The sequence below is a fragment of the Erpetoichthys calabaricus genome, chromosome 8 (genome assembly GCF_900747795.2).
Source record: "Erpetoichthys calabaricus chromosome 8, fErpCal1.3, whole genome shotgun sequence".
NCBI classification, from domain to species: Eukaryota; Metazoa; Chordata; class Cladistia; order Polypteriformes; family Polypteridae; genus Erpetoichthys; species Erpetoichthys calabaricus.
Window position 1 is genome coordinate 127,625,971 of NC_041401.2, and position 16,255 is coordinate 127,642,225.

The 16,255-nt window shown below is 40.0% G+C and overlaps 1 protein-coding gene across 2 annotated transcripts in view; it reads right to left on the minus strand.

Annotated features, from left to right (window-relative positions):
- clcn6 (chloride channel 6) overlaps positions 1-16,255 on the minus strand; it is a 256,330-nt gene that overhangs the window by 44,118 nt on the left and 195,957 nt on the right. For both annotated transcript variants that reach the window (XM_051931370.1, XM_051931369.1), the window contains exon 18: positions 14,786-14,972. In XM_051931370.1, coding sequence (XP_051787330.1) covers positions 14,786-14,972 — 187 coding nt within the window. The remainder of the gene's footprint in view (positions 1-14,785; positions 14,973-16,255) is intronic.

A 16,255-nucleotide genomic window follows, 5' to 3' on the forward strand; every position in this document is an offset into this window, starting at 1 on the left:
GTTTCTGGTTCAAACACCAAAGACGAGAACAGTACAGTGAAAAGGCTTTGCTTCAATGGGACTAATACTGACTAATCGAGAAACATGCTGTCTAACTACTGACTTCCTTTAATTCTATTTCCTCTTCCTTACAACTATTTATATGAATATTCATAAGGTTATATTAATATTCCTTTGAATAACAAACAGCTATTCTGCGAGGCAGAACACAACCCGCCTGGTGTCTGTGATGCCACTATTAAATCTAGACTGAACAGATTATAACTTATTTCATTCTTAATTGTCTGTTGACAAAAGCAAGATAACTTCTGATGCAGGTCTCAGTAATGTCTTTGAAATATCATGGTCTGCAGTTTTAAGTTCTACTTTCCGCACTTTCCCATTTGCACTGGGATAGACTATTTTGACCACTGCCATTGGCCACTTATTTTGTGCGGTGTGACCATTTTTTAGAAGCATAATATCTCCTTTTTGAAGGATCTGATGACATTTATTCCACTTGTGGCACCAGCGGGTCCAGAATTTGTCTGCAAGAGCTTGTACTCTTCTCCATTGACTTCTGTAAAGGTTCTTGTCTGTAAATTCTCCTGGCGGAGTGGAACCACCAATCTTCTGTGTAAGTGTAGTAGGTGACAAAATAAATGGTGAGTCAGGATCCGTAGATACAGGGACTAGAGGCCTGGCATTCATAATAGCAGTAACTTCAGCCATCAAAGTACACAGAACATCATGTGAGAGACAAAGGTTCTCTTGTTTTAGCATGCAGTCCAGAATTCTACGAGCCACTCCCATCATTCTCTCCCAGGCCCCTCCCATATGAGAGGAATGGGGAGGGTTAAATTCCCATGCACAACCTTGTTTGTTAAGATACCTCTTGAAGTTTTGATTTGTCTGATCTTTGACAAATCCCAGCTCCTTACATGCTTCTACAAAGTTTGTACCACAATCCAATCTAAGTTGTTTTGCGGACCCTCGTATGGCAAAAAATCTTCTCATGGCATTAATGCAGCTTGAAGTATCCAGAGATGATATCACTTCAATATGCACAGCTCTTGTCCTCATACATGTAAACAAAATTTCCCATCGTTTACCTTCTGCTGATCCTCCTCTAGTACACCTGACAGCCACTGTCCAAGGACCATAAACATCCATTCCTACATACGTGAATGGTGGAGCTGCAGTAACACGTTCAAGAGGTAAGTCTGCCATTTGCTGTTCTGTCACCTTTCCACTGAGCTTTCGGCAGGTGACACACATACAGTGGTGTGAAAAACTATTTGCCCCCTTCCTGATTTCTTATTCTTTTGCATGTTTGTCACACAAAATGTTTCTGATCATCAAACACATTTAACCATTAGTCAAATATAACACAAGTTAACACAAAATGCAGTTTTTAAATGATGGTTTTTATTATTTAGGGAGAAAAAAAAATCCAAACCTACATGGCCCTGTGTGAAAAAGTAATTGCCCCCTTGTTAAAAAATAACCTAACTGTGGTGTATCACACCTGAGTTCAATTTCCGTAGCCACCCCCAGGCCTGATTACTGCCACACCTGTTTCAATCAAGAAATCACTTAAATAGGAGCTGCCTGACACAGAGAAGTAGACCAAAAGCACCTCAAAAGCTAGACATCATGCCAAGATCCAAAGAAATTCAGGAACAAATGAGAACAGAAGTAATTGAGATCTATCAGTCTGGTAAAGGTTATAAAGCCATTTCTAAAGCTTTGGGACTCCAGCGAACCACAGTGAGAGCCATTATCCACAAATGGCAAAAACATGGACAGTGGTGAACCTTCCCAGGAGTGGCTGGCCGACCAAAATTACCCCAAGAGCGCAGAGACGACTCATCCGAGAGGTCACAAAAGACCCCAGGACAACGTCTAAAGAACTGCAGGCCTCACTTGCTCAATTAAGGTCAGTGTTCACGACTCCACCATAAGAAAGAGACTGGGCAAAAACGGCCTGCATGGCAGATTTCCAAGACGCAAACCACTGTTAAGCAAAAAGAACATTAGGGCTCGTCTCAATTTTGCTAAGAAACATCTCAATGATTGCCAAGACTTTTGGGAAAACAACTTGTCTACCAAAAAATCCTGAAGGAGAATGTCCGGCCATCTGTTCGTCAACTCAAGCTGAAGCGATCTTGGGTGCTGCAACAGGACAATGACCCAAAACACACCAGCAAATCCACCTCTGAATGGCTGAAGAAAAACAAAATGAAGACTTTGGAGTGCCTAGTCAAAGTCCTGACCTGAATCAATTGAGATGCTATGGCATGACCTTAAAAAGACGGTTCATGCTAGAAAACCCTCAAATAAAGCTGAATTACAACAATTTTGCAAAGATGAGTGGGCCAAAATTCCTCCAGAGCGCTGTAAAAGACTCATTGCAAGTTATCGCAAACGCTTGATTGCAGTTATTGCTGCTAAGGGTGGCCCAACCAGTTATTAGGTTCAGGGGGCAATTACTTTTTCACACAGGGCCATGTAGGTTTGGATTTTTTTTTCTCCCTAAATAATAAAAACCACCATTTACAAACTGCATTTTGTGTTTACTTGTGTTGTATTTGACTAATGGTTAAATGTGTTTGATGATCAGAAACATTTTGTGTGACAAACATGCAAAAGAATAAGAAATCAGGAAGGGGGCAAATAGTTTTTCACACCACTGAATGTAAAATAGTGCTAACAAGTCTCTTGCCTCCAATTATCCACAGGCCTGCAGCTCTAAGAGCTCCCTCTGTAAAGTGACGGCCCTGATGTTTCACATGTTCATGATAGTAGCGTACTAATAACACAGAAATATGACGCTGTCTAGGCAAGATGAGTGGATACTTTTCACCACTTAACAATTGTGCATTTTTAAGCCGGCCTCCAATCCTGATAAGGCCTTCATCCACTTTGGGTTGAGTTTAAAAAGTGAACTGTTTTTATCTACAGTGTTCCCATTATCAAGAAATTTTAGCTCCTTCACATATGCTTCAGTCTGGACGGACTTAATGATGGTATCTGAAGCCTGAGAAAGTTCATCAGGTGTATGTGGTTTAGAGCAGAAGTGCCAGCCTCTGCATTCAGTTATGTTCTGAGCTGCCTAATAGGAGCGAGCAATGTCAATAAGGAGGGCTATAGCTCTAACTAATGAGTCCCAGGTAGAGAATCTTTTAAAGCGGTCAGTGGTCAGCCCTTCTTTTACTTGAATGTGAGTAGCACAGTTTGTAACTATTTGCCGTATTTCAGCATCTTTCTCAGGGTTCACAAGTTCAAAAAACACTGATGTCTCTTGTTGATTGTCATGGTGCTTATAGAGGAAAGCTGGTCCAGTAAACCATATTGTCTCTGCCAGATGCGATGCACTGATGGACCTAGATGCATAATCTGCTGGGTTTTCATTCGAAGGTACATAGAACCACTGTTCAGGCCTTGTTGACTGATAAATGTGCTGAATTCTGTTGTGCACATACACATAGAAGTGTCTAGTCTGATTGTTTATGTAGCCTAAGACAACTTTGCTGTCACAGTAAAACTTAACCGTGTCCAGCTGTAAGTCTGTTTCACGGAGGATGAGCTCTGCAATTTCCACTGCCATTACCGTAGCACACAGCTCAAGCAGAGGAATAGTAGGCTCAGATAGAGAAGCCAGCCTGGCTTTTCCAAAGACAAAGCCCACATCGATTTTCCCTTCTTTGCTAATACTTCTAATGTAAACCACAGCCCCAATAACTTTAGTAGACGCATCAGAAAACACACAAAGCTCCTTGCGTGCTACATTAGATATAGAGCTGGTAGTATACGTACGTGGAATATGCAGATGTTGAAAATGTTGTAGTGAATTCCTCCAAGTTTCCCATTCCTGTTGCTTTTGTTCTGGCAATGGTGTGTCCCACTCACAGACATTGCAGCAAAGCCCTATCCTGTATGGTCACTGAAGCAACCAAACCAAGTGGGTCAAAAAGGCTATTAACCATGGATAAAACACCTCGCCGTGTGAATGGCTTATCACTTGTGGACATTTTGAATGTAAAGGTGTCTGCTTCTATTTCCCAGCAAAGTCCCAAACTGCACTGACTGGCCTCTGTATCTTCCCTGAAGTCTAAGTACTTCATGCCTTCAGCATGATCCTCTGAGGGAAAGTCTTGCATGACAACTGGACTGTTAGAAGTGATTTTGTGCAAATGAATATTTGAATCAGCGAGTGACTCTTTAGTCCTTTTTAAGAGGTCAATAGCTTCTTCATCTGAAGACAAGGACATAAGCCCATCATCCACATAAAAGTGTCTCTCAACAAACTGCCACGTGTCTGTGCCATGTTCCTGCTCCCCTGCTTCAGCTACCTTTCTAAATCCATAAATGGCAACTGCTGGTGAAGGACTATTGGCAAAGACATGAACTTTCATCCTGTACTCCACAATGTCCTTGGACATGTCGTTGCCTCTATTCCACAGGAATCTTAAGAAATTTCTATGGTCCTCTATCACAATAAAACAGTAGAACATTTGTTGAATGTCTGCTGTAAATGCTACTCGCTTCCTTCTAAAACGGATCAAAACTCCTAACAAACTTTTGTTGAGGTCTGGGCCTTTAAGCAGCATATTGTTCAATGAAACATCCAGATGCCGTGTGCTCGAATAAAAGACAACCTGATTGGGTTTTTTAGGATGATGGACCCAAAAAAATGGCAAATACCAGCATTCTTCATTGTTCATCAGAATTAGTGCTAGCTCTGCATGATCATTTTCAAGAATTTTACCCATAAAGGGCAGAAACTGATCTCTCATCTCAGGTTTGCGATCCAGTGTGTGGTTCAGAGAGGCAAGCCGAGTCATAGCTCGCTCACGGTTGTTACTGAGTCTTTGTCTGGGCACTTCAAATGGGAGTGGGGCTACCCAACTGTTGACGTCATCCCTATACATTTCATGGTCCATAATATTTAAATATATTGAATCTTCAATTGATGGAGCCAGATCATTGTCATTTATTGCATGACTGAATACTGTGCGCCCAATGCTGTACTCTGAAGTAACTTTTCTATATACACTGCTGATGTTTTGTTTCTCCACGCCATGGCACTTCCCTTCCTGTAGATGAATTAAACTTTCACATGAAGTGAGGGAAGTTGGTCGCCCATTGAATAAAAGTTTAGTCTTAAATGAGCTCACACTTGGCTTGTGTGCACCTCGAAGGCATACCTCACCAATAAGGACCAAACCTAAATCTAGCTTCTGTGCAAAGGGTGCATCACGGGGACCGTTGATCTGCTGTCTGACTTTGTGTGCTTGTATAATGTTTCTCCCTAGCAAAAGGAGGATTTCCGCTTCAGTGTCAATCTCAGGAATGTATTTTGCCACATATTTTAGATGGGGATGATACATAGCAATATTTGGAGTTGGTGTTTCTGACCTGTTGTCAGGTATCTGATTGCATTCAATGAGTGGTAGTAGAGCCATGTTGATTCTTTCACTGACTGATTCAATCCAGAAGCCGTCTGCTCTTCTCCCAGACATGTCAGTTATTCCAGAGCAGGTTCTAAGTGAATACGAGTAAGGTTTACCATGAACATCAAACAGTTCAAAAAACTCTGACCGAGCAAGTGAGCGACTGCTCTGGTCATCAAGTACAGCATACATCTTGACTGCTTTCTCTCTCTGACCCTGGGGAAACACTCTGATGAGACGTATCTTGGCACATGACCTGGGTAACTGGGCTTCATCACAGACTTCGGTGCAGTGGCAGGTAACAGAGGAAGTGTCGATGGAATCTCTTTGACCTTTCTCGCCATTACCTACTCCTGAGACTGTATCTTCTGAATCTTGAGGGGGTGGACCAGGGTGCATTGCTGAGACATGACGATCACTGTTACACTCAACACATTTAACTGGCACTTTGTAGCCCCTAGCTTGATGAGAAGTAGATGCATAGCATTTGTAGCAGATTCCGTTGTCATTAAGAAAGGCCTTTCTTTCTTCCGAAAACTTTGCCCTAAATGCTCTGCACTTTTTAAGTGGGAGTGGTTTCTTGTTAATAGGGCACCTTTCATCTGAGTCATCGTTCTGCACTGAAAGAACATTTTCCAGTGAATCAACTTTTGTATCAACATCTATTTTATGTGCAGATATGGGAATTCATGAGTGTGAGTGCTGATAATATGATTTTTCTCTTGCTGGAATGCTGTGGTTACTGATGAGGATGAAACTAGAGTCATTCCTGGCTTGTGCTTCTTGACATATACATGCAGTGAAAAAAGAAAAGGGGGGGAAGCATCCCTTGTCATTGGCCTTATACTTAGAACCATAGGACATCCATTTCTCTTGCAAAGAATGTGGAAGCTTCTCTACAATGGGATTTACACCGCGGGCAGTATCTAAGAAGGCAAGTCCGGGTAAGTAGCCATGTTCTTTTGCTGACTGAAGTTCCATTAAAAGATCTCCTAGCTCTCGCAGCTTGCTATAGTCTTTGCTAGAGATTCTTGGAAAAATGTCTAGCCTTTTAAAGAGAGCATCTTCAATTACTTCTGGTGAAGCATAGCACTCATTAAGTCTGTCCCAGGCTTTCCTGAGGGCTATTCCTACATTATTGATGTGCACTTGACAGATTCTCTTTACATGCTCAGACGATTCCTTTCCCAACCACTTTGTTAGCAGGTCCAGCTCTTCTGCTGCTGAAAGCCACAAGCCTCCAGTAGCATTAGTGAAGAAAGACTTCCAAGCCCTGAAACTCTCAGGCCGATCATCAAACTGGTTAAGTCCTGAATTTACGAACTCACGGCGTGCTAGGTACCTAGCAAAGTCTGTCATTGAAAGAACCTGAGTTTGATTCATTGTGTTCTAATTGTGAGGCTGTGCATAGTGCTGAGATGGCAGATTGAAAAAATCAGGGCATGGCTGGACATCCATGCAGTGATCTTTTTGTTCCTGTCTATTTATATTTGGATTATAATCGTCAAATGTGAGATAGGAGTCAAAAAAGACATCAAGATCTTCTATTAGCCCTGACTGCTTTTCTTTTCTAGGCACAGGTGTCTTAAGGGCAAATGGTGTTCCCCACGTGATATGATCATCTTCAGAGTGGGCACCTGACCGCAAACCTGCTCCCCTGAGCAAATCAGCATGTAGCTCTGCCTCCCTGCCGGAGCAGCTGCTTGCATGCTTTGACACAAACTTATCTGATGGCGTGTGCCTCTCTCCTTTCACAGACGCCCTACCGTCATTGTCTTCAGCCGCTTCTAAAACTTCGGCGTGCACTTCAGCAGCGGCCGCCTCTCTTTGTAATATCAACGTTCCAAATTCAGCATCCAACTTGGCTTTCTCCATGGCCATTCTAGCTTGTTCAATCGTTAACCGCGCTTCTGTGCTGACACAAGATGCGAACGTTCGTGCGCCTGCAGAGCCGGCATGGGAGAGTTTGTCGATATCGCTCATGACACAATCCTACTGGATACCGAAAAACAGAATCCCAACTGTTGAAAGCCTTTTCACTCATCATTTTACAAAAGTATCGAGATTAACAGTTAATTTATAGAAATTATTTTCCAAATCAATTTTGGCTTTCACTAGGGCAGAGGTGTCAAAATCAAACCTTGTAGACCAGATCTGGCACTTGGATCTTTATAAAGCAGCCTGCTGTAACAATATTCAAAACATGTTATATATGGCTCACGATGACCATTACTTGTCCCAATGACCCCGTTTAATGTGCATTTGTATATAATTTACACCTGGCATTAAAATTGATTTCAATGTCCTGTTGCAGTCACTGTATCTGTACAGCTAACATACAGTTAGCATGGAAAGTGGAAGTTTGTTATGACCAAACAAGAAAAAGTGAAAAGAAGGTGACATACCATTCTGCAATAAAGAACTTTAGTGTTTTAGGATGATGCCCAAGATGTAACCATCTCAAGAAGGAGCATGGTAGTTCAGGCAAAGGCTGCCACTCTGCTCATTTTTTAAAGCTAAACTGGTGTGAGGACTATTCTGTTTTCTGTGATTTTCATGACGTGGCTGTTGTATGTAGACAGAAAATGTACTTATATTTCCACTTATGTTAAATGTGACTGGTTATTTTTGACCAGATCTGAATATGGCCTATGTGACCCATCACCAGTGTTAAACCTGATTTTTAATACAGTCAAGTGTCATTTGATCGTAATACATGTTAATGCAGGTGTAAATGGCTGTACTGTACTTTGCTTTAGCTAAAAATTCTTGCATGCATCTGGACTGAATCTCTCGCTTGACTTTATGTGCTGATATATTTTCCATCAATGTTGATTTCAGACCTAAGGCTGCTGGTAGCTTTACTAACCCACTGCAATGTCCAAGAAAAGAAATGCTGATACAGAGGGAAGACAGTTTCAATAAAAAAGCAAGGCAGGATATACTGTTGAGCAGAGGGCCATTTATATGTGTTGTTTCTAAAGAAGATCTGATGGTAGTCATTTGTTAATATATTCCAACCTGTTACGGGAATATACAGTGTTATTTTGGCCATCAGTAAAACTGAGTTTGACACCCCAGCACCAAGGCAACAAACAAGTTGACTAAATGAAATTGCCTACTGTATTTGATTTGACTTTCACTTTCCGATATTTATAAACAGCTAAGTTTTCCTGCACAAACAGGAAATGACCAATTTTACATAGAGGTTGATTACCTTAGTCCCAGAAACGCTAAAACTAACTATAGAATTACTAAAAGACAAGTTAGGAACAGCAGAAAGCGAGTTACGAACATACAAAAGAAGTTAAATTCTAAGCCCAAATAGATAACAGTGATAACAGTCTCTTCACTTCATACAAAAAATTACATTTGTCTGTAAATGAGGGATCAATCAATAAGATATAAGAATTACGAGCAATAATGCCATGTAGCACAAGCCACTGTAAATCGGCAGGTCTCTTGTTCAATGGTGGCCTAAACAAATTGTGCCAAGCTGGCACCAATGTCTCTACCTATCCAGGTCTACTCCTTCAGTGTGACTTTGATGTTGTCATCAGTTGTTTATAGTTAACCTGCTATCAAAAATATTCTATATACTGTAGGTCCTTTCCCACTGCACTATCAAAGGAAACAGCTCTATGCTCCTTAAAACATACGCAAAATTACTTTATTGTCTTCCATTTCTAAAACAGCAGGTTTGAAGAACACATGAAGTACATATACAATCTTTACTGGCCTTTGGAATATTGCTGGTGACTGCAGTATGCAGTTTAAAAGCATGGAGGCTGTCATAGGTATTCTGCAACAGTTGGTCAGTATATGTCTCAAAGAAAGTAGTCCCAATATTTTCTGTGCCACACCAGCAACATTGATCCAAGTCAAGTTATCTCAGGCTGTTTATTGTTTTTTCATTTTTTTTAGAATCTGTAACTTTAAGGTCCTTTAAAAGTTACTCTTGAGGCCAAATGATATTTGCAGAACTCCACTGAATATGAGGCTCAAAGAGATGCCACACTTAGAGTAAGCTCTAGTAAAAAGAGTGCAAACCAGAAGCAGACAGATTCTTGGGGATAACTAAAAGAGATGCCTTGTCAATATATAGCTCTCCCACTTGTCCTAAAAAGACACAGGCAAGTGACTTCCAGGACTGACCTGTTAGGTTGTACAAAAATTTTGTCAAAGACTGTAACCAAAAAACATTTCTTCATCTTAAGTTCTTGTCCTTCTTCAGCCACAGGCAAATGGAGCACACACTGCCTTAGCCTTTGCCTTGCATAACATTAAAAAGTAAATTGTTCTGGATACTTAACAAGAGTTCAAGAGGAGGTTCAATGCACATTAGTTTATGCCACATGGGAGAGGCAAGTACATTACTGATAATCAAACCTTTTCCTCTATAAGAGAGACATGCTAGCAGGAATTGGCAGCTCCCTAAACAGCTTATCATTGATTTGGGAACTCCTTTTTACCTCTTTGTCTCAAAGCCTTCACTTCCAAGAAAGACTCCTTGGATGTTTCAAGGCACCTTTTGCCCACTCCAATCTTGAGGGTTATTTAGGAGGTGATTCACTCCATGTCCAATTTCCGGCAAAGTTAGTTTTTGCAGATGAAACATGTTGAAATCTTTCCAGAACAACCACTATCCCATATTCTACTCAGTTCCCCACCTACATTATAATGTCATCTTCACACAAAGCTGTTTGAAAATACAGGAGACACTAGGAATATAAAAATATCCAAATATTCTCATTATTTTAACAGGAGATCAGCAGCCATTGGAATACACCATTCCCAACAAAGAACACCCAGTCTAACCTCCACCCCTACTTACTATAAACAAACCACTAAGATAACCACATTGATTTTCAGCACACTTTGAATGTCACTATAGTGCATCTTTATCTTCGAAATTAACCAAAAGCCTTTAAAATGCTTCATAAATAACCATGGTTCCTTTCAAAAGATTTCTCCTCCTCTAGAGAAATGAACGCAATATGTAGACAAAGAAGCTTATAAACATAGACTACACCTCTAATTGGAAACACATTATTGCCACGTATTACCTAATAGGCGCACAATAACTCAGGATGAACAACAGAGCTCATTACTTTTCTTAGTCTGACTGTCAGTGCTTTGGGCTTGATTTGTGGTTTTTGCTGAGCAGAGTCACTGGTCTAAAGGTACATATGTCACACAATTCCATAGCAAAAGACTACACTGCTTTCCAACAGCTCATTATCAGTACTCATACATCCAAATGTTCCTATAAAACAGCCATGATATCAGGTCCTAACACATTACAGAACACTTTACAAAACTCAGCTGGAACACTATTAATTCCCATAGACTTCCCCCTATTTAGACTCTGCATTGCAAATGCTTTATTAGCTCTTGGAGAGATGTACCTTTCTCAAACCATCAAGAAAAAAAAAAACCAGGAATGTCTTGTACAGTAGAATTCCCTCACAATTCCCTATAGAAGAGTTAAAAATAAGTGTTCACAGCCCTAGAACAATTCTCGTGTTCTTTACCATTCCAAGATCTAAAGCTGTGTATCATTTAGGTCTGGACAATTTTTCTTTCAAGGCTAAAGAAATACTGATTTTGAGCATCAGATTCAGTTTCAGCTTGATAACATTAATGGCCAAGAGCTCCTTGGATTTTATAATCCAGCAGATCAGATAATGCCAGTTTCTTCCTTCTCAGCTCCATATCAGCTTCACAAGATATATAAAAAAAGTACTCATAGTCTGCTGGAGTGCAAACTCTTACTCTAAAAATTTGAAAAGATGTGTTTATGCTCTGGGTAACATTCAAAGTGTACTGTTGACAGAACTGGTGAATTTGCTCTTCTAATATGTGCCACCATTACCTCAGAGATACCCTACCTGCTTTCTCCATCGTGTACAGAAAAATAAAACTGTCTTTAAAATAAAAATTAAGTAAAAGCTTGTTAATAAAGTTGAGGTTTAATGCTGCAAATTAGAGAAGACAAATTCACAATAACTACTCCATGGTCAGAAAAAAAAAACATTGGTGTTAAGCAACAGAAACTAGAAAGGTTAAAATCTTGCTTAAAGTATACATCTGATCCAACCTGGCAAGAGAGAGTGTTACCTGCACCCACGTATATCTCACACCCCCACCCTCCATTCATTGTAATCTGCACAGCCTGTAGCTCATACTGGTTTTCATACATAGATTTGACCCAGCAAATGGTAGACAAGACTCTAAATGATTCCTTCCTAGGTCACCATCCAATGTATAATTAAACCTCCAACCCAATTATATACAATCATATGTAGTTATCGATGATACAGTATAATAATGTATTATTCAAAGAAGCAAAACACTATACTCAATCTTTACCATCGATGGGTGCATAGATATTAATAAATACAAAACAACATTTTTCAATGACCATTCTTAACACCAGTAGACAGACAGCCTTACACCACCTCAGTTTCTGATAAAGCAATACAATTCAGGTCCCTAACTAAAAGGATCAGCATGTTAAAGAGACTGCATATAAATATTTTGGATTTTCTTTTATATATATATATATATATATATATATATATATATATATATATATATATATATATATATATATATATATAAATACCCCAAAACATTAACATCTATATTTGCATTCTGTTGAAAAGGATCCCTGCGGTGGGCTGGCACCCTGCCCGGGGTTTGTTTCCTGGCAGGCCCTGTAGTTAGGATATAGCGGGTTGGATAATGGATGGATTAAGAAAAGGATTATGAACTTTATTTTTTCTAGTTATCAGGGTTTTGAGGAAGCAAAATTTTGGTAGTGAAAAGTTTCATCAAAGGAGAAGGTGTCAGATTCAAACAAACAATTATTAAAGTTATTTAACAATCATTAAATGACCAAAGGTATTCATAAAACAAACCTGCTTCTCCTCTACATTTTGAGACTTTCTGGACTAGAAATAGAACACTAGAAATACAACATATATTCACTTTTACACAATATTACATAATATATAATGTTGTATCGTTATATATACTGTATATAGAAAATCAACTTTAAAACATGAGGAGTTTCATTGCAAAACACAATGAATGCCAGACTCAAATCTTCAGAACCGCTGATGTTAAAAGATTAATAGTACCATGCAATATAATCTTTTAGAAAACATGTGTTGTAAAGTTGTTCATTCAGACGTAAGCTTGAATTTCAGAATGTGATAAATGTCATTTCTCTTTCTTGTGCAACTCAATATATACTTTTAGCCAATTCGTTCCTTCCCAATAATCAACAGGACAGTATGAGGTTTCACTGATGGGTGCATTAGCTAAGTGTTTTTTATTTGCTTTTTGGTGAATTACTGTTAACTAGCCGACGCCCGCCGTAGCATACGACTGTGTAAGAATAGGAACGGAAAACAGTGAGAAAGGAATTCATAAATCAAGAAGAAATAAAAACTTCTTGAAAGATGCAGTTGTGAAATCAGGCTTTCCAAATTTACGTACTATGGCCATGGCGTCCTGATAGTTTTGTTGCATGTCTCTTGGACTTCCTGGAAATGTGGACGGTAATATGATCATTTTGCCTACATGTGCATTATTTTCAGCGTTTGCTTGTAGTGAGTCTGACAGTCCTTTGTATTGTTCCACACGCAGATTTTGCTGATGTGAGATAGTTGAGACGCATGCCTTCTGTTTTAACATACGCATCTACGACGTACTGTTGGAATAGTTTGCCGTTGGAATGCAAAATACTAAATGTATTCTTCATTCCTTGCCTGTACGCGTAAAATTGGCACTGAGTAAGCCTTAATCGCTTGGCGGTTCTTTTATCGGGAACATGTTGTAAATCTTTGTGCCAGCCAATGTCTCTGTAAGGGAATAAAAGTGGGTAAACCATAGGATTGCAATTCATATTGAGTGTGGAAGTCTGTTTACAGGAGTTGCATATGGGGTAGATGCAAATGTTCCTTTCGCCGGTTTGCCATCTTCTCCGACGAAAATCGCTACAACATCGGTGTGACATGTCGGGGCATTGTATCGGCGTAAATCCTGCCTAGGGTTTTCCTTGAAAACCATTCGTACAGATGCTGTTGGATTGGACTGAGCGATTTCATGCATGTGCTTGTATGATTTAGCGAAGGGGTTGATGGTTCTGAGCATGGAATCTAGCCGGAAAAGTAAATTTTCACTGCATGCAGAGTTTGCTTTATTTTGTAAGCGTACTTCAGTAGCTTGCACTGTGTCAAAAACATACAACTGTCCATATCCTGGAGAGGTAGAAGTGTTAGCGTACAGTGGAGAGATTTGGTGATAAATTTGCCTGTGTATTTTAAAACAGTATGGTCCATGGCCAGGAGGTTGAGTTATCTGTGCACCCATGGAAGCAAACGCTAGAGAAGAGTTGTATTCTCGAATATGTTCACGATCATTTTTACCTTCAGATGTTTGCTGTGTAAGAAGCTGTTGTAAAGACACAGGTGGCTCCTGCAAAGGTGGTAATGCTACTTTACCATTGTGGCAGCACCTCGAGTACTTTTTGGATGTATTACGTTCAGCAGGCCAATATAGTGCATGACAGTGTTTGCACTGCTGGTCTACAGTCCCAATGTTGTACTCTTGGACGGGAAGACAGGAATGAGGTGAAGAAGTACCTGTGGTAACGGGAAGAGGATTGTGTGTATGTCTGCTGAGACTGCGTTGTATTGGAAACGTTTTTTTGCAGACGTTGCATTGCAAGACTTGTGAATGAGTTCTGTTGTGTTTAGTCAGACAATCCTGTGTAGTGAACTTCTTATTGCATTTCTGGCATTCATAAAGTTGCTTGGGTAGAATGCCTTTTCTTGTGTTTAGCAAGTGAGGTTCGCATTTGAAAACTTTTGTTGATGCAGCCAACGTGGGGAAGGGTTTGGAAGAGGACGAATAGGAATCGAGAAATGCCGTGTTGGCTGCATGTGGGCAGTACCGGTTTTGAAGTAGGACAAACCAGAAGAGAAATATATATAAGAGATCATTTTACTCCACTGACAATTACCTACTGGACCTCATTAATATTTGTTTGTTTTTTAAATACTCTTGTATTTCTAATTTTGAAAATATGTTAATAAAATCACACAATTTTACATTGCCGGCATTTTGTATTTGATTTGATTTGATGCAAGTGAAACTCATCTTTCTCAAATTGGCTAAAATGGATAGATATCATTTTGCGATGAAACTCTTCAAATATTCTATACAGTTAATCTTATTTGCTTGAACACAAACAGTCAAGAAGAAAGGAAGAGAAAAGTACATTTTAACTGAATATTGAACAATACTGCACCCTTGTACCCTTGTTAGGAATGGTATACCTTAAATTTAATGTTGTTGCTGATGAGGGCATTTCCTTTCATAAACTCACGCTCATTGCCTCGGTTTTCAGTCACAACAGGGAAGGCGTGATATACAGTTGTCCGGAGAATACTGACTAGTGATTGGATACGTGTGTGAGGATACACATACGTGAGATTTGGCTCCATGATATCACTAGCAGTTAGTCTTGAAAAAAAAAATAATATGAACAACATTTTATCAGTTCTTCAGCAATTTAAAAATAATCTTAGTTTCAAAAACTAGTACAGATTTGTAATATTTACTTGTACTCTTATTTATTTAATATTTTGAACTTTTGATCAAAAATAGATTTTGATTTACTATTGAATAATTTCCTATTTAACCCAGTCACAGGGATCGCACAAACCAGCGTGTTTGTTCGTGCCGGTCCCAAGTCCGGATAAATGGGGAGGGTTACGTCAGGAAGGGCATCCGGTGTAAAATTTTGCCAAATCAATATGCGGACAACAATACAAATTTCCATACCGGATCGGTCGAGCCCCGGGTTAACAATGACCGCCACCAGTACTGTTAGCCAACAGGGTGCTGGCGGAAATTGGGCTACTGTTGACCGAAGAAGAGGGGGGAGACGTGTCCGGAGGCAGGAGGAGAGGAGGAAAGTAAAGAGAGAGGAACTGAGGGTAGGAACTTTGAATGTTGGCAGTATGACTGGTAAGGGGAGAGAGTTAGCAGAAATGATGGAGAGAAGGAAGGTTGATATATTGTGCGTGCAAGAGACTAAATGGAAGGGGAGTAAGGCCAGGTGGATTGGAGGTGGATTCAAATTGTTCTATCACGGTGTGGATGGGAGGAGAAATGGAGTAGGAGTTATTCTGAAGGAACAGTATATCAAGAGTGTTTTGGAGGTGAAAAGAGTGTCAGGCAGAGTAATGATTATGAAGCTGGAAATTGGAGGTGTGATGATGAATGTTGTTATGGCATATGCACCGCAAGTTGGATGAGAAAGAAGATTTTTGGAGTGAGTTGGATGAAGTGATGAACAGTGTACCCAAGGGACAGAAAGTGGTGATTGGAGCGGATTTCAATGGGAATGTTGGTGAAGGGAACAGTGGAGATGAGGAGGTGATGGATAGGTATGGTGTCAAGGAGAGGAATGAAGAAGGACAGAGGATAGTGGATTTTGCCAAAAAGATGGACATGGCTGTGGTGAATACGTATTTTAAGAAGAGGTACGTAACCCTATGTTCCTCCAAGAGTGGAGGAAGATGCACACAGGTAGATTACATCCAATGCAGAAGACTTGATCTGAAGGAGATTGAAGACTGCAAAGTGGTGGCAGGGGAAAGTGTAGTTAACAGCAAAAGATGGTGGTCTGTAGGATGACATTGGAGATCAAGAAGAGGAACAGAGGGAGGGCAGAGCCAAGGATCAAATGGTGGAGGCTTAAAAAGGAAGACTGCAAGGTTAAGTTTAGGGAGGATGTGAGA